The 20,820-nt window shown below is 42.7% G+C and overlaps 1 protein-coding gene across 3 annotated transcripts in view; it reads left to right on the forward strand.

Moving 5' to 3' along the window:
- The window catches only part of CNTN6 (contactin 6), a 131,057-nt gene extending 119,985 nt beyond the window's left edge, over positions 1-11,072 (forward strand). For all 3 annotated transcript variants that reach the window (XM_083869763.1, XM_083869764.1, XM_083869765.1), the window contains 7 exons: positions 581-651; positions 2,814-3,048; positions 4,074-4,189; positions 5,208-5,394; positions 8,917-9,029; positions 9,711-9,879; positions 10,554-11,072. In XM_083869763.1, coding sequence (XP_083725889.1) covers positions 581-651; positions 2,814-3,048; positions 4,074-4,189; positions 5,208-5,394; positions 8,917-9,029; positions 9,711-9,879; positions 10,554-10,687 — 1,025 coding nt within the window. In that variant the 3' untranslated portion in view covers positions 10,688-11,072. The remainder of the gene's footprint in view (positions 1-580; positions 652-2,813; positions 3,049-4,073; positions 4,190-5,207; positions 5,395-8,916; positions 9,030-9,710; positions 9,880-10,553) is intronic.
- The last annotated feature ends 9,748 nt before the right edge of the window (positions 11,073-20,820 follow it).

Below are 20,820 nucleotides of genomic sequence, written 5' to 3' on the forward strand. Positions count from 1 at the left end.
AGCACTCAATGTCCTTCCTGAACTGAGGGGACAGAGCTGGACACAGCACTCAATGTCCACCCTAAACTGAGGGGCCAGAGCTGGACACAGCACTCGGTGTCCATCCTGAACTGAGGGGCCAGAGCTGGACACAGCACTCAATGTCCTTCCTAAACTGAGACACCCAGAGCCGGACACAGCACTCAACTTCCCTGGTCCCGTGGCCTCACAATTTCTGATCCAGACCAGGTGACCTTGGCTTTCTTGCCCACCTGGGCACACCTGGCCTCATCTTTAGCTGCTGTCACCAGCACCCCCATGTCCTTTATTGCTGGGCCACTTTCCAACCACTCTTCCCCCACCCTGGAGTGCTCCACAGGGCTGTTGTGACCCAAGAACAGGACCCTGCACTGCTGAGCTTCACACCACTGGCCCCAGCCCATGGATCCCTCCTTCCAGCAGATCCACATCCCCACCCAACTCTGCGCCATCTGTGAACATCCTGAGGGTTCCCTTTGTCCAGACCAGCCACAAGGACAGGCTGGCCCCAGGACTGGGCCTTGGGGACCAGCTGCAAGCACCATCATCTTTCCTTCTGCAGTTCCTGTGGTGGCACCCACCAACATCGGCGGAGGAGGAGGGACCCGCTCTGAGCTGGTCATCACATGGGAGGTAATTAATTCTTGGCTCGATTAACCTCAGTGTCTAACGAGGGAGAATCCGTGGGGGAAACCACAGCCCTGCTGAAATCCAGAGGCTTTTGGTCACCGGCTTTGGCTGAGCCTGGATTTCACCCTGGATGTGGAGAGCAAACAGCCCGTAAGACACACAGCAAGTTTTCTGTGTTAGAGGGAACAATTTATAAAAATAAATAGTTTAAGAGGCGTGTTGTAAAGATGTTTAGAAGTCTGCACAACCCTCTTATCTCCATTGTACAGGAGGTGCTTAACACATTAATCTGCTTGGCCGTTTTCTGCATTTACATTTTTCCTACTTTTGTTTACATGTTTTCCATTCTGGAACGCTGTGCTGACAAGACATATCCTATTATGTGTTAAAGGAGATGAGCCCTTTAATTCTCCAGCACTCCAGCGAGAGCAAAGAATACACATTTTCAGAGCAGTTAATGCCAGGCAAGTTGCAAAGGGTGAGTGCAGGTCATTTCAGAGAGCACAAAGTGAATTCTGTGGGAAGGAGCCTCCTTTTCCAGCCTCCCAGCAGCTTCCCACAGGCACTGGGATGAAGGCAGGAAGCCTCTGGCAAAGCCTGGCAAGTGATGGAGCAGCTGCTTTGTCAAAAAGTGAAAAAAATCAGATTAAAAAAAATTAAGAAAAAAAAAAAAATCCCCACTAGATAAATAACACCGCTGTGTTTTCCCCCTCCCCGTGCTGCAAACAGTAAAATTCCACTTTCCCTGAACTAAGTTTTCCTCCATCTGCACCTTTCACTCTCTTTTGTTTCATTTTCTTCTCTTTGGGAGCAGAAGAACATGAAAATCGAAAACAACCTGAGAGATCTCAATCAAATTATCCTGTTGGGCTCCATGGCGTGTCCCGAAAAACAATCAGAAGAAATCCTAATTATGGCCAGCTAACAACCCTGAACACGGCTCTGCGCCTTTCTGTGATGAACTCACTAAATGTCTTGATTAAATCTGAGGTCACAGAAGCCTCAAAAACAAATTAAATGCTCTAGAAAGTACCTTGAACTTCTATAAATCCCCAGTGAGCCATCATCCCTCATGTTTAACTCTCTCAGGACTGGAGAAGAGATGGAAAGGGGAATATTGGGTGTTTGTAAAACACTGAAGGAAAGATACGGGTTATAAATGTCAGGGCAGGCTTATTATCATTATTTTTATTATTAGAATTAGAAGGAATTTATTATAAAAATAATATAAGTGCCCTGAAATTTTCTGAAGTGTTTCCAGATTTCCCCCTATCATCTCACACTGTTTGTGTTCCCAAGAATTTGCAGAAGAGGTTGGAGCCAGGACTCAAGTCCTGACCTTTTTTCTGTCTTTTTGCACCATTTTCCATGCCTGCTTTTCCATGCCCCTGCCTTTGATGCAAACCGCTGAAATAAATGCAGTTTTACTGAGAAACACTTCCTTTCTCCATTTAATCTTGATTTTGTTTCATAAATGTCCTCTTGCTCTGAGAATGTGGAAGTATTTTTATCCCATGAAAAAAAACCAAACTTCATGCTGGACACGGTGTTGCTGTAATTGCCTTTTCAGTCTGAGCCTTTCGTAGGTATCTTGACATGAGATTTTATTAATAGAAACATTAATTTTGCCATGTTGACTTGCAGGAACATTTCTGTTCTGAGAACTTAAATAAGAATATGTTCATGCACTTGAGGTTTTCTACTTGCTGAAAAAAAAAATACATCAGCGCTGTACTCAGAGGCAGGCAATTATAAAACTGACATACATTTTTTTTGTATACATTTGTTTCTTCCCAGCTCTTTTTTCCCTTTAAAATCATTTATTTAAAATTAGCATTCCTATGCCCCTTTGGGGGGAGGAAAAAAAAATCTACAAGCTACAGCTTGTACTGAGTGAAACGCTTTTAATTTTGCAAACTTCATGCCTGAAAGAGACAACTCTAATGGAGCTGATCAGATCTTTTGTTTCTAAATTGATTGCCCCGATAGATTTATTATTTTGATTTTTATTTCAATATTACATTGGCGGATGGGGGGCAAACATTATTATCTTCTCCAAGGCGCAGCCAGGCTAAATCAATACCACTAAAATACAGCCAGGGAACGAAGATTCAATTAAAACTGTGGATACATGCAGACCTTTATTGACTGCCTTGTCACCGCAGCCAGTGTCAGAAGAGCTCCAGAACGGGGAAGGTTTTGGCTACATCGTCATGTTCCGTCCCCTTGGCTCGACAACCTGGACCAAAGCTGTGGTGGCCTCGGTGGAATCCAGCAGATATGTTTACAGGAACGACAGCATCACTCCCCTCTCTCCCTTCGAGGTCAAAGTTGGTGTCTACAACAACGAAGGAGAAGGGACTCTGAGCCCCATTTCCATCATCTACTCGGGAGAGGATGGTAACTCAAGTTACTCTCAGTAGTAATGGGTGTGTAGCAGCAATAGGTCACAGATATGATCAGGCAAACCTCACAGGGTTTTAACCACCCTGCTCAAACCTGCTCATTGGTTATTTATAACAGACATGAGGCAGATGGTTATTGGTTATTGGTTATTGATTATTGGTTATTTATAACAGACAGATGGGAATCTGAAGTAAAAATAGCAAGGGGCAGATTTTCAGAATGGTTTTTAGTAGAGAACCTGTTTGAACTGCTTTGTCCCCAAGGCGCTCCTGGTTGAGTGTGTTGGGAAAACTGGGGGACACTCCAAGGTGTTGCTTTCAGAGGGTTTGGTTCCAGACCTCTCAGTGCAGCTGATCTCTGAAAATCTGCTCCAGCAAGATGGGGAATGACCAATTCTGAAAACAGCTTTTGCTGCCATTCCACCACAAGTGGAGAGGAGAGTAAAGCTCATGGTTACACCAGGGGCTCTTCCTGCAGCATCTCCTCCCCTTGCACTCTCTTGTGACATTGTGGCAGGACTGTAAAATGCTGCTGCCTTCTCCAAGTGTCTCCTTCAGACAGGAGGAGCATCCATTTCAAGTCCATGCACACACACACACTTCTCAGAGGAGGAAGGACAGGAAGGATCTCCTGGATGATATTTTCCAGCAGGGTTTGTTTCAGTGCTGAAGGGATCAGGGACAGAAGACCCAGACCATGTGGTGCTCAGGGGTTAAGTGTGGGGTCAGTGGCCAGAGATGTGAGGATACAAAGGGCAAGGACCTATAGAGGGGGTCTGAGGGATGGACAACTGGGGAGGGCACAGTTCAGTGACCAATGAAGGAAACAATCCAGGGTAGACTGGCAGTAGGTCAGTCCATGCAGGACACCATGAAGGAAGTCTTCTCTTTCAGCCTAGGCTGGGAACTCAATGGTAAATCTTCCCATGGCAAAGCCTGGAGGTTTCCCTGAGGGAGTTTTAGGGTTCCCACACTCATGGTCACAGCCATGTCCCAGCAGTTGTGTTTTCCCTCTCCCAGAGCCACAGATGGCCCCGGCGGGAGCCTCAGCGCTGAGCGTGTCGGCGGCGGCCGTGGAAGTGTCCTGGCTGCCCATCCCCTGGAACCGCCACACCGGCAGGGTGCTGGGCTACGAGGTGAGGGGTGGGCTACCAGGTGAGGGGATGGGCTACCAGGTGAGGGGATGGGCTATGAAATGAGGAACTGGGCTACCAGGTGAGGGACTGGGCTATGAGGTGAGGCACTGGGCTGTGAGGTGAGGGGCTGGGCTATGGGGTGAAGGGATGGGCTACCAGGTGAGGGGCTGGGCTATGAAATGAGGGGCTGGGCTACCAGGTGAGGGGCTGGGCAATTGTCCTGGTTCAGGGCAAATTTGGGAGGAAACCTCCAAATGAAGTCCCTCTGGAGAAGCAAACTGGTCCCAATTTTTTTCCCAATTGGTCTGGGAAAAAATCTCCTCAGAGAAAAGTGAAAAAACTCCAATTTATTTAACAAACAAAGTGCCCACAAGCATAAGGAATGAATAATATGAAAGAATAAAACTTCTCTCTGCTCTGAGGTGAGATGGCAAACTCAGAAAGTCCATGCTGTGGGTGTAGCTCTGCTCACCCAAAGGAAAACAAGTCAAAACCACTTTAAATTCTGTCCTATCATTGCAATGTATAAATTCAGGTAATAAAAGTCATGTACAGTCCACAAACCTTCTTAAATCCATTACTCACTAAAAAAAATATCAGGTCTAAATGGGTATCACTGAATTAAAACTAGAGCCAGGATACAGAATAATTAAAAGCCTTTTAGATGATTGAGATAAATCTTCTTTTGTATCTTTTAAGGTTCTTTTTCATTGTGTTCAACCATAAAACCAACAAAGCTTTTATCATTCTTTACCTTATCAAAGGTTTCCTTCTGGACATCTGTAAATTTAAGGATTTCATTTAGTTCCGTAATTGGGATTCAGTCTCTGAAATGTTATTGCTTCTCTATAAATATTCATGCCTGGGTTTACATCCTGCTAGATTGGAGTACAAAAAAAATAAAAAATAAAAATCCTGTATTCCTCGAAATCTTCCTTGTCAGCATGCCTGCTTCCCAGCCAAGCCTCTAATTGCTGGAACACAACGAATTGCCTGCTCTTTGTTCTCTCTTTTTTAGGTTTTATATTGGATAGATGATCCCAAGGAGAGCACAGCTGGGAAGGTCAGAGTCAGCGGCAACGTGACAGCCAAGAACATCACGGGCCTGAGAGCCAACACGGTGTATTTTGCAGCAGTCAGAGCCTATAACACTGCGGGGACAGGGCCCTCCAGCACCCCAGTGAATGTCACCACCAAAAAATCCCGTGAGTATTGGGGTTATTTCATACAATAAATGTCCCAAATTCCCACCCGGGACAGGCACGTTCCAGCTCACCGTGACCCAAACGCTTCAACAGCAAAGAAAAATAAACCTCAAATTTCTTCGTAAATCAGACAGCAAAAATCTGTGAAACTTGTGAAATCTGTGAAAAAATCTTGGGAAACTTCCTCTTGTCCTGAATCAGTGCCCACGAGGAAAGATTTCTGTTTTATTTGGAATAGCAGCCCTTTGCTTTCAGGGGGTTGCAGAGGTGCAGAGTCAATGCAGGAAGGATGTCCCACAGGTTGAACAAGAGATTCTGGTCTTTGGGGGTTTTAATACCCAAATAATACTCAGGAATTTTGAACTTTGCATTGCAGAGGGCAGCATAAGGGATACATTGATATAAATGCAATTTACTCATTATTTTTTTCTTTTTTTTCATATTAAAAGTAAAGCCCTCTTGCTGTTTTGTTTTCCTTGGACTCCTGTTTTCCCAGTAAATTATTGATCAGCCCTTTAGCATAAAAGGGAAATATTTCTAACTGAGTTTCATCAGTTTTCCTCTTTTCTACATTCTGTTCCATGCCATTACTCCAAGTGCAAGATAGGAACAACTTGGGGAATGAGTTAATTGATTTGTAATTGCCATAAAACCAATATTTATTGTAAATAAAACAATCAAAAATAAAGCCAGAGAAGATGTTTCTGAAGGGCTCAAGCAGGACCCATCCCTGGAAGTGTCCAAGAGCAGATTGGACGAGGCTTGGAGAAATTTGGGATGGTGGAAGGTGTCTGTGACCATGGCAGGGGGTTAAATAAATGAAATTTAAGTGTTACTCAAACCCAAACCATTCTGTGATTCCATGACTTTTCTCCCAGTCCATTTTTCAATGGAAATTAGATTCCTCCCTGGGAATTCTTCCCTCTATTCCTGTGTGCGTCTGTATGAAAGACAAGTTAAAGACATGGCAGTCAAATGACAAAACACAGAAGGAATAAATTTGCTTTTGTTTTACATCTACTTTATCTCCTGTCAAATTCAGGGTTGTGCTAATGGCTCATTTAAAAATTAAAGTCAAAATAACCTTTTTAATATTTAAATATATAGATTAAAATTTCAGGCTCTGTCTGTGGAAGATGCAAGCACTTGCAATAAGAGAAGAGATAATATGTCAAGAGAATATAAACAACGTGCATCTGGAGCAGGAGATGGAGCTCCAAAGTAATAGCTCTGTCTTCCTGCTCAGCATCCAGGATTCCTGCAGCCTCCTGCTCATTCCGTTATTGCAGGGACTCAGCAAAGCTGAAATGGTGTTTTTGCCCAAGAGGTGCAATTCTGATTGAAATGTTCTTCTCTGAGATCGATGGCAGGGCTAAGGCGACGTCCTGGTTTAAGTTAAAAGTGCTTGGGGAGGTGGAATTGATGTCCTCAAACCATGGACTCCATAAGGAGCTGTTCTCTTCTGGTGCTTTAATTATATGGCATGGATTGTAGAATTTCCTCTTCCTCTTACCTCTTAATCTTTCCTCTTCTCTCTTTCCTCTTTCCTCTTCCCTCTTCCTCTTCCCCTTCCTCTTTTCTCTTTCCTCTTTCCTCTTTCCTCTTCCCCTTCCTCTTTTCTCTTTCCTCTTTTCTCTTTCCTCTTTCCTCTCCTTCCTCTTCTCTCTTTCCTCTCCTTCCTCTTCTCTCTTTCCTCTTTCCTCTTTTCTCTTTCCTCTTTCTTCTTCCTCTTTCCTCTTCCCTCTTCCCCTTCCTTTTCACCTTCCCTTTCTCCTTCTCCTTCTCCTTCTCCTTCTCCTTCTCCTTCTCCTTCTCCTTCTCCTTCTCCTTCTCCTTCCTCTTCCTCTTCCTCTTTCCTTACAAATAGATCCATATACACACAAAATAAATCAATATTACAAATGGACAATAGAAATACTTCCATGGATAAATCTCAGCAGCAAAGCCAAGTGTTACCTAAACCATGACAGCAACATCAGCACCTCAATGAATTTAAGCAGGTATTTGGGATTTCTGGTTTTCCTGACAGCATTGATTGCAGGAAATTAATTGAGGAGATAATCTGCCAATCTTTGGCCTAGAACTGCTTGGTTTTGTTTGCAGATATTCCTATAGATTTGGGAAAGTTTTCTTACCACTTATTCCTGTTTCTGGCTGAAAAACCCCCCAGATAAATTTGTTTTGCAAATCCCCCTGTGGTGTTTTCTCAGCCCCAAGATCATGAATTAAGATGGCTTTAAGTTTCTCTGTCAAAAAGGCCATAATTCACCCATTCTTGAGTGATTTCAGACCTCTTCAGAGTGCACAGCCAATGAAGTATTTGACATCCTCTGCCTCTTGTGACTATTTTGTTATCCAGTTCCTTATATAAAATATTTCCTGAAAGCAACAAAGACCTTTCAAGCCATATTTAAATAAATTTGCAGTTTGATGTATGTGAGAGTAGATAAATGTCCTCATAATGAAATTAATCTTTTCCAGCACTGACAGTGTGGCTGATGGAAGGACATCCCTGGATATTCCCTTGGGAGCTCCACCACCACCTCATTCCCCACCCCAGGGATGGATTAAACTTCTCCAAAGCCACAATGCAGATGGATATGAAACAGCAGGGCCCATCCATTTGTTTTATCTCTGTGGGAAATGAAAGAAATTGTCACCAAATCAACAGTTCCTTCCACGTGACATCTATCCAACATACAGAGGGGGAAGAGAAGGATCCCAGAGTTAAACAATTTAAAATCAGGGCTGGGATGTGTTTCTCCAAATCTCTCCTCATTTTGGCCTCTCTTTCAACCCTTCTTTCCTGTGCCACCAACCAGCAGGGCCCAGGAGAGAATTTTTCTGGCCTAAATCTGAGCTCCAGTTCAAAGGCACAGCTCCACCCTCACATGTTCACACAGGATTCGATTCCAGGCACTTGTAGGCAAATTTTCAAAGTCCTCACACTTAGCCAGAAAAAGCTTTTGAAAAAAAAATTTAAAAAAAAAAAAAGCTGCTCTCAGCCTATTGTGCTGAGAATTTCTAAAATCCTGCCATGTTTCATGGTGGATCACATGGAGACTTTCATGTGCAGCTCTTTGTAACCTGTCCTGGCTGATGGAAATCTTGCCTTCTATGGTTTGCTCTCAGTTTGAGCTTTTTTTTTTTTTTTGAGATCCAGACAGCAAAACATCCTCTAGGACATGGAAGTACAGAGAGGAACAACATTTTCCTTCCACAAAAAATCTCTCAAATGTAACTTGAACTGTCAGACACTGTCAGGCTGTGCCTAATTTTGCAAATGAAGTCTCACAGTAAGAGGTTCTGTGCTATGAATAGATCTTTATTCTGACTAATACCAGAGCAATGATGGACTGGAAAATGTTTTTTTTTATTTTTTTTGCTCTTTTAGGTTTGAATCACCCAAGCACTTGCTACTCCCCTATCAGCAGCTCATTCAGCTCCACCATGAAGATTAATATTCAGTTTATCTCCTTGTTATCATCACCTTTTTTCTCTCTTTTTCTTTTTTTTTTAAAGCACCAAGTCAACCTCCAGCGAACATCGCCTGGAAGTTGACAAATTCCAAAATCTGCCTCAACTGGGAGCATGTGAAAACCATGGAGAACGAGTCCGAGGTGTTGGGCTACAAAGTAAGTGATTTCTTTATCTCACTAATCTGATATTTTGGAGATCTGGTGGAAGGTGAACGTTCATTACCTGGAACACTGATTTTTCTGGATTTATTGGGATGGTTGGCTGATGTTTATACAAATATTCATTCAGAGTAGGATTTCTTTGTTCCAACAGAGGCATTTTCTGTCCCCAGTTTGCATTTCTCTTGTCCCCTTTTAATCTTACTCACAAAAAGTTTCTTGCTTTCACATCTCCAGGGAAGGAGTTTCACAAATATATAAGAAATAAAGAACAGAATTTAAGCATTAAAGGCAGCCATAAACCACATTTGAACTCTCTGGCAGTTCATAAATGTACCTTTAAAAAAGAGACTGGGAGATACTCACACAAAGATCTGTGTGAATGAACCACAAAGCACTCTCATAAATCTGCTTCTAAAGGAAATACAAATTTATTTTAAAGTTTGGTTGCAGTGCAGAATTCTTTGATTATCCTCAGGTTCCAAGAAACCACCTGCTGTGGTACCCACCCCAAAATCCTGCAGAATTCATTCCCTTGTTTTAAAACACTTTTAACACCCTGCAGGATGCTGAGAAAACTTTGGGACACGACAAAAGAATCTCTCAGCCTCCCCACCAAAAAAAAATCCTTTAAAATTAAATTAAATAACTCTTGTTTTCCCATCCCTTCCTGCTCAGATTCTGTACAGACAGAACAGGCACAGCCAGGCCCACATCCTGGAGACAAACAACACTTCAGCTGAACTCCTGGTCCCGTTTGAAGAAGATTATCTCATCGAGATCAGAACCGTCAGCGACGGCGGCGACGGCAGCAGCAGTGAGGAAATTAGGATTCCAAAAATATCCAGTAAGTGAGAGATTTTTTTTTTTTTTTTTTTTTTCTTCTCCCCTCCCCTCTGAATGTTGTTGCATAAGGAGAAATCTGTGCCTGTAATCACGACAGATTCCCAGCTTTTCCCTTGCCATAGGTGTCCTCCCTGCTGGTGCTTTTTGGTGCTGGCTCATATAAATTTGTCTATTACTCAAAATGTTTTGCTCCACATTTTATTTTTCATGCGGATCTCCACTGCCCTGGCAGGCAGAGCTCAGGGAAGGACACAGGGATAAGATTTCTTGGGAAAGTCAAAGTTTTCCCACATAATGTGACCCTAAACCTGCCCTGGAGCTGCTGCTGGGACTGAGATCTCAGGGGTGGGGTGGCCCAGGGTGCGGCCTCTGCTCTCATAAATGAATTATTATTCATGGAAAAAGGGGGTATTTTTATATTTAGATATCATAGTTTGTTTTGCTACAAAATAGTCAACACCTTCTTAGAGAAGATACTCACAGGAAAGGCGAGACATTGATCCAAAACTCTACTCCACAAAATTGCCACGACAACTTAATAAACAAATAAATAAAAATAACATTTGTGGATGATGTTTCATCTTGTAAAGAAAACAGAGATTGCTGTTAAGCTAAAATGCAAAGAAAAACTGATTTTTGACACAGATTTCCCTCTGTCTGTTTATATTTTTACAGGTTTAAGCTCTGGAGCAATGAAACCATCCCAAAGGATAAACCACACATTGACATCTGGGCTCCTGCTCTTGACTTCTGTCCTTCTAAACCCTTTTCCTTGCTGGTTCAAGCAACGCTCAGCCGTGGACTTTTAAAAATAAAAAAAAGTGTAGATTTTATCTTAATTCTTCACCATCACCAACATTCCTGAGAAAAAGCAACACTGGGGAGGGGGAGGGAGGTTGGAGTGGTCTGTCATTAAGGTAATATTAGGTATTGATATTCCATGAATTTTTAAGAATAAGCTTGGAAATGAAGGGATAAATCAACATGTATTAATTAAATGGAGTGGTGCCAAACCTAATTTTGGGATTGACACCTGGGTGGTCTCAATTTTATATTTTTTTTTCCAAGTAGTTGTTATTTTAATGGAATGTCAACCTGTGCAAGCTGACACACCAATGGAGGGGAGAAGGGATTTAAAACTCTTGTGATGTGGATATTATTTATCTCATGTTCTTCAATGTATCCTGTTAAAAAACAAAACAAAACACTTTCAATTAAATAAAAGCTATTTGTTTACTTTTTGCACTGGTCTGTATCGGAGGAGGTGACATAAAACACATTATTTGAAATGCCCTTTTTAAGGGGAACTTAAATAAAAGGAATCTCCTTTGGAACAACCCAAAGCCCAGTGAATTCCACAAAAAAAAATTTCTATGGCATCATCAGGCCTTGAACCAGAACTGAAATAGCAGCACCTTTTATACCATCAGACACTTTACATATTCTCAAATCCATTTTAAAGGACTTTTCCATGCAAAGATCAACAAAACTTGAATATTTTTTGGGGGGGAAGATTGAACTCTATCTGTCATTCAGCAGGATCAGTTGGTCTCTCCTGATTTTGTTATTCTTTGCTGTGGCTCGAAAGCACAGATTCATCTCTGGGTTGGGCGTGAAGGTAAATGAGAAGAACATTGATCTTCATCATCTTGAAATATAAATAAAAGCAGCTAATTAAGCCCTTCAATCTCCTGAGTCCCCAGAATGAGAAATTAAACTCCAGAGCTTGGCTTTCAAGTCAGGAGATGCAGTTCAGCTCTTGAAGCCACTTGGCTCCTGCCAACTTGAACTAGATCTGATAAAAGGTGTTTTTGCCTGATGTCATCGCTGGGAAATCTTTTCTTCCTTCTCACTTTGCTCTGAAGTTTGTTTTCTTTTCTCCCCTCTCAGATCCGTGTTGTAAACGTTTGTAACTACAAGATAACCAAACACCCCAAATATTTTTAAAAAATGGAATGGGGGTGAGGATGTGTCAGCACATGAATGAGTAAAAGAAATTCAGCTTTTTTCAGTGTATGGAAATCATTTGAAGAACACATTAAACCACATTTGTTATCCACAGGGATGTGAATTCATAGAGGAAGCTCCAAAACTTTGGTGCCTCCTCAAGGTCCCTGCCAAGCCAAACCTTTCTCTGATTCCTCACATTTTCCTGGCAGAAAATAAACTCAAAAATGATAAAATCATTGTGAAGCCACATGGTAGGAATTGATATCTAAGCAAATAACTCTTCACAGAGCCATGGAATGGTTTGGGCTGGAAGGGACATTAAAGATCTCTTACAGCTGGTGATATTTAATAACCTCCACACTAATTCAATAAAATATTTTGTGGAGGTCACTCCTATTTGATTTTGAGGGAGCTTTTTGCATCATCCCATCCCAGCACGAGTCCAGCAGGACCTCTGCTCCTCCCAGACCTTCTGTGCCCATCAAACAACAGGTACCTTTTATTTCCCTTCATTAAACTGAAATTTTTCTACTTCATAACATAACTGTCGTTCTTTGCTAACTTCGCCCAAAACATCTTTTTTATTCAAGTGAAAAGAGATTTTCTGCAGAGCAGTCACAGCTCAATAGAAAGTCTGAGAGATGCTTAATTACAGGGAGGCTCTGGAAATAAAATGTCACTTTTAGAAGTCCGTCCTCTGGGATTTCTACAAAGTTCCTAATCACAGGAGTTATTAGGAAGGGGTTTAACACAGCTTTCAAAAGAGGAGGATGGTTTAGAAAGAAATGAATGTGCTATTAAAAAATCCTGATAATACCTTAATGAAGTAAAAACATTTTTTCTTTGCTGTAGAAGTAAACAGTGAATCACTTGTTCAGATTTCTGATTTCTTCTCCTTTCTGTGCAGCACTGATGGGTTTTTTTCTTGCTGTAGAAGATCCAAACCAGACTCTTTAACCTCAGCATTTCTCCATTTGGTCACTCCCATGGGAGTCCCTTTTTAACAAAGGGACAACTGAGGATTCCCAGGAATATGGGAGAACATTCCCTTGCTGAATTCCCTTGGAGCTGCAGCTTCCAGGGTGAATATTCTGCCTCAGGAGCAAAACCAAGCAGCCTTAAGGAGAAAAACTTTAAATCCAGCCCCTCCCATCCTCCCCTAAATCACTGCAGAACTTGTGCAGGTTCATTTTCTCCTCTTCAAGTCCCCAGTCCTTTTTTTCTTTTTTTTTTTTTTTTTTTTTTTTTTTTTTTTTTTTTTTTTTGGTGTTTCACCAGGACAAATTGAGCCTGATCAGCCCAAAGCACTGAAAAGTCCAGCTCTTTTTATGTGAAAATGTTATTAAAGCAGCTGATGCTGAAATGGAAAGAGTTCACATGGCTGGCAGCTTTCATTAAAAAGAAAAGAGAAAAGGGTCAAAAAAAGAGTTTTGTCACTTAGAGTTGCAGGAAAAAACTTTGGGAACAGGAACAGCACAAATCCCCTCAAACCAGAAGTTGAAATGAAAACAACAAAAAAACTCTGCAGTGCTCCTGATTTTTAACGGCCAAGAACCTGAATTAAAAACCCCATTTAAAGGTGCCCAGTAAAGGGAATTTTGGGCCCAGATTTAGCAGATTTTAGAGAAAATCACAGCCCAGCCAAAGTTTTCAGACAGCTGGAAAAATAATACCTATTTTCTTTTGATAACCTAAGCAAAGTACCAAAACATGAAAGAGACTCACAGTCAGGGATTTTCATTTTGAATTTAACACATCAACAAAATATTTCTCCATGAAAAAAAGCAATTTTGAGCCTCTCCAAATGTTTCCGCTCACTCCAAGCACAATGTTTCTCCTTGATTTATGAGCATTTAAACTTTATTTAACATCTCTTCCCTTCTTTATGGGGCAATTTTTGAATAGGAATGCCAAGAAACAAAATAAAAGAGCCCATGTGTGTTATTGTACCAGCCCCTAAATCAACATTATCCCGGAGTGCAGAAACTCCCTGTTTTCTGTGGGTCCTTGGAATGCAGCCCAGGTGACGCCTTGACACCCAGCTCTAAATCACATCCGTGAACAAATGTGTTGTAAATGTGCAAGAAAGATTTTTTTATTAATCTCTGCCTGTGCCTCTGTCGAGCACAGAATTTCCTCCCAGTGGTTTTGGCAGGGCTTGTGTGGAGGAGAGGATTAATCTGATCCCAGGGGTTTTGGGGATTCACTGGGGGGCTGTGGGTGGTGTCAGGGGATCCTGGATCCTTCTGTGCCCCCCTCTGTGGGTTTCTGTCTGCTCAGGGAGCACCAAAGATGTGAGAACTTCAATAAATGATGGTTTTGCTTTCCCCGCTCTACAGCTTGAATAACCCAATGTGTTTATTCCACCCCAGCAGGGATTATTTCCAAGAATCTTCCCCCAAAATTGCCCTGGATGTGCCCAAGGGTTGCTGCTCCCCAAAATGAGGTTCCAGGTGCCTCTGTAGGTGTCGTGGTGATGCCTTCAGTTTTATCTTCCATGTATTTCATGTTCTGTGGTGCCCAGGGCTGCAGCTCTGAGCTCACAGTCAGTGTCACTCAGCTCTGCACACAGCAGGGACACAAAACAAACCCTTTTCCTGCTGCACACCAAGGACAACTTTCAGCCCCAAAAGCACAAACAAGGCTGGGCTGGAGGGAGGAACAAGAAGGATGGGACCTCCCAGCCTGGAGCTGGGATTGGACAATTCAACCCCAAGGTGCAAATGGACCAAAACTTATCCAAGTGTGAGACCTGGTGACTGTTTGTCCATTTTGTGACCATTTTGGGTCCCCCTTGGGTGTAGCCCTGGCCAGGCTCTTGTCCTGCCCAAGGTGGATCCTGGAGGCCTTTCAATAAATCTCTACTTTATTCTCCAGCTCTGTCCAGTCTCTGTTCCAGCTCAGCCTTCCCAAGGCATCAAGGGAAGCACAAAATCCCAGGATTGTTTGAGGTGGGAGGGATGTTAAAGATCACCCAGTGTCACCCCTGCCATGTCAGGGACACCTCCCACTGTCCCAGGCTGCTCCAAGCCCAATGTCCAGCCTGGCCTTGGGCACTCCAGGGATGTTCTGTCCTTGGGAATGAGTGGATTGGGGTCTGGTGGCACTCACAGAGTTATTCCATCCCACGAGGATGAGGACCTCTCCCAGGTCCAGCAGGACTCCCCCATCACCTGTGCATTATTCCAGCCTCCCTCCACTGAGCTGAGCTATTTTCCATATGCTCCTTCTGCTCCTGACTGAATTAATGGGACACAACTCTTCCAACACTTCCAGGATTGCTCCGGACTGAAAATATAAAATAATGGCAAATGATGCATTCAGAAACATCCACCTAAAAATTTAAATAAGACTTCCCACAGAATGCCCCTGGCCAAATCCAGAGTCTAGGCAGGGATTTGACATTTATCTTGCTCTGACCATTATCTAATCTAAAAACTGAGGGAGAGGGTGGGGAATCAGCACTATTAAAATACCCTGTGTAAAATCTTCCTTGGAAAAATTTATCGTGAGGAAAAGGTCAGTTGGACATTTTGACAGCACAGTACAATGAGGGGCTCTAAATAGCTTCAATCATTTAGGCTTTTTTTTTTTTTTTTTTTTTTTTTTTATTAGGAACTTCTTTTGTCAGTTCCTAGCATTAAATACTTGAAAATAGGTCTGACGTAGCAATTAAAATGTCATATTAATCACACTGGTGTGCATTGTTTCTTTGCTTAACCTATTTTATAGCCACTAATATATTTCAGTTGTAAGAAGCAGCTACTAATGTTTGTCATCTTTATGGAATGAATTGGAATAATTGTGAAATGCTAAGGGATGCCAGAAGAGCAGAAGTTTTTGGGGGTTTTTTGTAAGATAAATAAGATAATTGGAACTGATATAATAAGATAAATGGAATTGTCACACTTGAATCATCACCCCTTAAGAATATTTTTTTCCAGATTGTCTTCAGTGAAATGTCCAACACAAATTTTCCTCATTTTTGCCCCTGTTTGTCTCCTTGTGCTGGTTTTCCAGCCACATCCCTCTGCTCCACCCACTCTGTGCCATGGGTCCCATCTCCTCAGGTAAAATCCAATTTTTCCCTTCTAAACCATCCACAGGCTCTGCCAGCAGCCTTGCACTGGGTAACTGTTATGGTAAGAAGCAAAATAAAAACTCGAGGTGCTCGAATTCAGGGTTTTATTAAAAAAAAATGGAGATGCCAAACCTCCTACAGCTCCTGGGGCTGTCAAATGAGGAGGTTCCCTCCTCTGTGCACCACTTGCTGCTCTTAGAATGACAGAAAGAGGAACCGTGGAAATCATGGAAATCATGGAAATCATAGAAATCATGGAAATAATGGAAAGAAATCATGGAAATCATGGAAATCATGGAAATAATGGAAAGAAATCATGGAAAAATCATTGAAATCATGGAAATCATGGAAAGAAATCATGGAAATAATGGAAAACATGAAAATCATGGAAAATCATGGAGATCATGGAAAGAAATCATGGAAATCATGGAAATCATGGAAAATCACGGAGATCATGGAAAATCATGGAAATTATGGAAATAATGGAAAGAAATCATGGAAAATCATGGAAATCACGGAAATCATGGAAAGAAATCGGGGAAATAATGGAAAATAATTGAAATAATGGAAATAATGGAAAGAAATAATGGAAAATCATGGAAATCATGGAAAGAAATCATGGAAATAATGGAAATTCATGGAAATCATGGAAATTATGGAAATCATGGAATGGTTTGGGTTGAAAGGACATTAAATCCCATCCAGTGCCACCCCTGCCATGGCAGGGACACCTCCCACTGTCCCAGGCTGCTCCAACCCCCAATGTCCAACCTGGCCTTGGGCACTGCCAGGGATTCTCTGGGCACCCTGTGCCAGGGCCTGCCCACCCTATTCATCCTAAAATCCCCTTTTCCTGACAAATCTGAGCAGAGGGATCTTTCCTGGAGCTCTCACTGCAGTGGTCTGTGGTACCATGATTTAATTACATTTCTCTGCAGCTCTGCCCGTCCCAGAGATTTTAAAGAGGAGCAGCACAAATCTTCCCCGGGTCCCAGTGCCCTCAGCAGATTTAAAGCCCGTGCAGTTTGAGTGGGTTTAGAATTTATTTGAAAGCCTTTCTTACACCAGTACAATTTATCCACAGAGATCAGCAGTTTACATCGTATTGATTAATGCAGTTATTGATTTATCCTGCAATTGTACTGGCCAGGTTTATACAGCACTGGAAAGTGCTATTTTCCAGGAGTGATTGACTTCTTTCTTTATTGACTAAAATGAGCTGATAAAAATCATCCACTGGCTGAGCTGGAAGTAGGTTTGTTTTTTTTTGTATTCCTGCTTCCAGCAGAGAAAAGTAGGAGACAAATGGTGCTGAAGAGCAGAGGAAAGATGTTCCAAGGCTTAACCCCTCTGGAATTAGCTTGCCTGGGCTAAGCCCAGCCCCCAGGTGAGAAGCTGGGATGGTAAAAAGGCATCTGGATTTGGAGGAGGAGGATTAACCTGCTCTTCCTTCTCCTCAATTCAATGGTCTTGGGAGCTTCCAGCTGCTGCTAAAGCTGATGTCACTGTCCCCCAGGTATGGGAGGGCTCAAGGTGCTTTTCCAGCACCCCAAAGGTGCTTTTCTAGATGTTTTAGGGAAGGTGATTTCTGCAGTTGCTTTTTGTAGCATCTCCTGGCTCTGCAGTGCCATAAAGTGAATATAGCAGCCACTATCCTGGCTGGTCCAAGGTTTTCCCAGTTTGAGGGAAGAGCCCTGTGCTCCTGAAGCATTTGGCTGTTAATGACTTCAGCTCTGAGCTGTTCTCCTGCTGGAACTGCTCCTCAGGCCAAGGAAATTCCGCTTTTTAACAAGTACCAGGGTGCAGAGCTGGATCCTCCCCCCAGCCCTTCAAATATCCCAGCTCCCTGTCCAGAGGGTGAAACATTTCATTTCATGTCATCTGTGCTGCTTTCAGTTTACAACTCAGTATTGCTATATTCATCCTTTTAATGTATATATATTTTATATTTATATATTTATATGTTTGTATATCTGTATATTTGTATATTTGTATATCTGTATATTTGCATTTTCTACTGAAACACGTAAAATAAAATTAACACAGATGGATGAAGAGCTCCTGTAGAAATCATCCATGAAAACCCCACAGTGCTGCAGCTCAGAAATACTCTCCTGCAGAAAAGTTCTTCCAGGCCATTTAGTTTCACAAGGCTTTTAAAATTTCTCTTAAAGTCTGACTCGTAAAATAAACCTTTTCTCCTATTTAATATGCACACACCTCTCCCAATATCCGAGCACCACAAGTGAGAAAAGAGCTCTGTGCTCTGCTATTATAATTTTGGCAAAAGGTGAAGTTTATTCCATTGCACAATGGATTTAAGGCAGGGGATAGTCTGGAGTTATGGAATGTAAATCTATAACCTGGGGCAAGTTGTGGGGCACAACCACCTCCAATGTTGGACCACACAAGGGAGATGAGTGCACTCAGCAAAAAGGAAATTCAGAATAAAAGCATAAAATTAAAAATAAAGGTTAGCAAATAAGTGATCTGTCATATATAGATAAATAGATATAAAATATTGATAGATTGCAAACTCAGAAATGTACACGAGGAGCAGGAAATAGAGAGCTGTGTAATGAAAATAACACCACATTTCTGATTTTCCCTGGCTGCCTGAGAGAGGGAATCCTGCACCAGCAGCCAGGACAGAGCACAGACATTGCAATCCAGGACCCAGAATAATTTCTCTAATTCAGCTCTGGCAGCACATTCCTGAGCAGGAGCTCCCAATCATTCCAAGAGATTTGTGTCCCTTCCTCCAGCCACTGCAAGATTTCCCCCACAAACACAATCCTGCTGTAAACACAGCCCTGGCTCTCTCACTTACTGGAGAGAAATAAAATCACAACATGCCTCGCACTTTAAAACCTTGTTTATAAAACATCTTCATAAACCCACTCAAAGAAACATCAGGAATAAAACCGTGGCCCGTTGCTCCCTCCCCATCACGCCAGCCCTACAAATTGATTATTCTCTTGAAATTAAAGCCATCAACTACAACAGGGCTGCCTTGTGGCACTTCACAACTTTCAGTAAAATAAGCCTGCCAGCATTTATTGATTGGTGGGCCCTCTGGGCTGTGCTGGTACAGACCTGGGCATTTCAGGAAATAAAAGAGCCCAGCCCAAATTATGCCTTTGGGTTTTAATCAGTGATACCCAGTGGCTGCCAAAGCTTTCAGCATCATTCCAGGTGAGCAGGATGCTGCCTGTGTGTCCATTGGTATTCTTTGGTTGTACACTAAGGCATGAGGGGTTTTTCCTCCAACAAAACCACATTTTCTTATTTTTTTTCCCATGTAGTGTATCTATTTTTGCAGAGAGCAGGGGCTGCCAAATCCTGCTAACCAGATTTCTCCAGATCTGGGTTTTCCAGAGCTGTTTAAGCCAAAAGAGGCATCAAAAATGCTCTTGGGTGTGATGCTGTGGTTGTGCTTTGTCCCTCAGGATTTTTGGACTCTGGACTTGTCTCCTCAGGATTTTTGGGCTCAGGGACACCTCAGGATGGGAGGGATCCAGGAATAACTTTCTCCAAAACACCCCCCGTTCTGGGAGCCAAAATTTGGCTGATTGCCCTGAGCTCTTGTTTCCTCCCTCTACACAACAACTGTTGAGTGGCAAAAAAAAATTAAAATTAGAGAATGAATTTAGTTCTGCAAATACCCACAAATATCTGCTACATATTTTTATTTTTTTAAATTCTTTAAAGATTAATGGATGAGAAGAAGTGATTAATTCAAGCTTTGCTTTGCAGATGATCTCTCAGGCCTCACAGCGAACGCGCACAGTCAATATTTTGCAAATGTTTTGATTAATAAATCTTTATATAGCCCACCGCAACTTTGTAGATTTAAATTGATGCTTGCACTCTGCATACTGATTTTCCCCGCATGGTTTCCTGACTCAGGCTCGTTAGTCCAAAGGAAAGAAAACAAAATAAAACACTGCTGAGCACAAAATATTTCACTTCCACCACAGAAGGTATAAAACCCTTTGGAACTGTTCTAGGCAGAACATCAGGCAGCTTTCCCCACCTCCTCAGCATCATCCCTGGATTTTTTTTCTGGGCTATCAGTTGCTCTCACAGCAAGAAAAAAATGAAAGAAGGTGGTGATCAGTCTCTGATCTCAGGGAACAAGAGACAGGACAAGAGGAGGTGGCCCCAGGCTGCACCAGGAGAGGCTCAGGTTGGAATTTCCCCATGGAAAGGGGGCTCAGGCACTGGGAGGAGCTGCCCAGGGAGGTTTGGAGCTTTGCCCACTCCTGGAGGTGTCCAAGGAAAGGCTGGAGGTGGCACTCTGTGCTCCAGGACTTGATGATCCTGGAGTCCAACCTCAGATCCTCTTCCAGCCTCGGTGACCCTGGGATTCTCTGCTGTCCTGGGTTGCAGTGTAGGATGTACACAAAGTATTTATTCTATTGCCATCTTCATGAACTGTTAAAACCAAGTGGGGCAGTGCTCTAGTGTAGGGCTGTCTTCTGCTCATGGCCCATCAATGCCTTGCCCAGGACTCACAGGGAACTCCCTCCAGGAGCTCTCTCTGTTTAATGGGCCATCAAGGAGCCACTGCACGACTCCTCATCCCATTGGGAGATGCTCCCAATGCCCAGGGGGAGGAGCCAAGCATTCCCACCTGGAGAGAATCTGGGATTTGGGACAGGACAAGCAGCCCTGAGCCACTGGATTCCCAGAGGAGCAGAGCTCCCAGACCTTTCTGTGGGATCACTGCTTCAGGAAGAGCCCCTCACCTGGACTGCTCCCCCCACCCTGCTCAGGGTGTGTTCTGACTCTGTCAGTGCTCTTTTGTGTTATTGCATTGATTTTATTTTATTTTTACCTTTTTACCTTTCTTCTTATTAAATTGTATTTCTGACTTGGAGCCTCTCACTTGTTTCACTTTCCAAACCA

This window comes from Zosterops lateralis (assembly GCF_965231275.1).
Source record: "Zosterops lateralis genome assembly, chromosome: 11".
NCBI classification, from domain to species: domain Eukaryota; kingdom Metazoa; phylum Chordata; class Aves; order Passeriformes; family Zosteropidae; genus Zosterops; species Zosterops lateralis.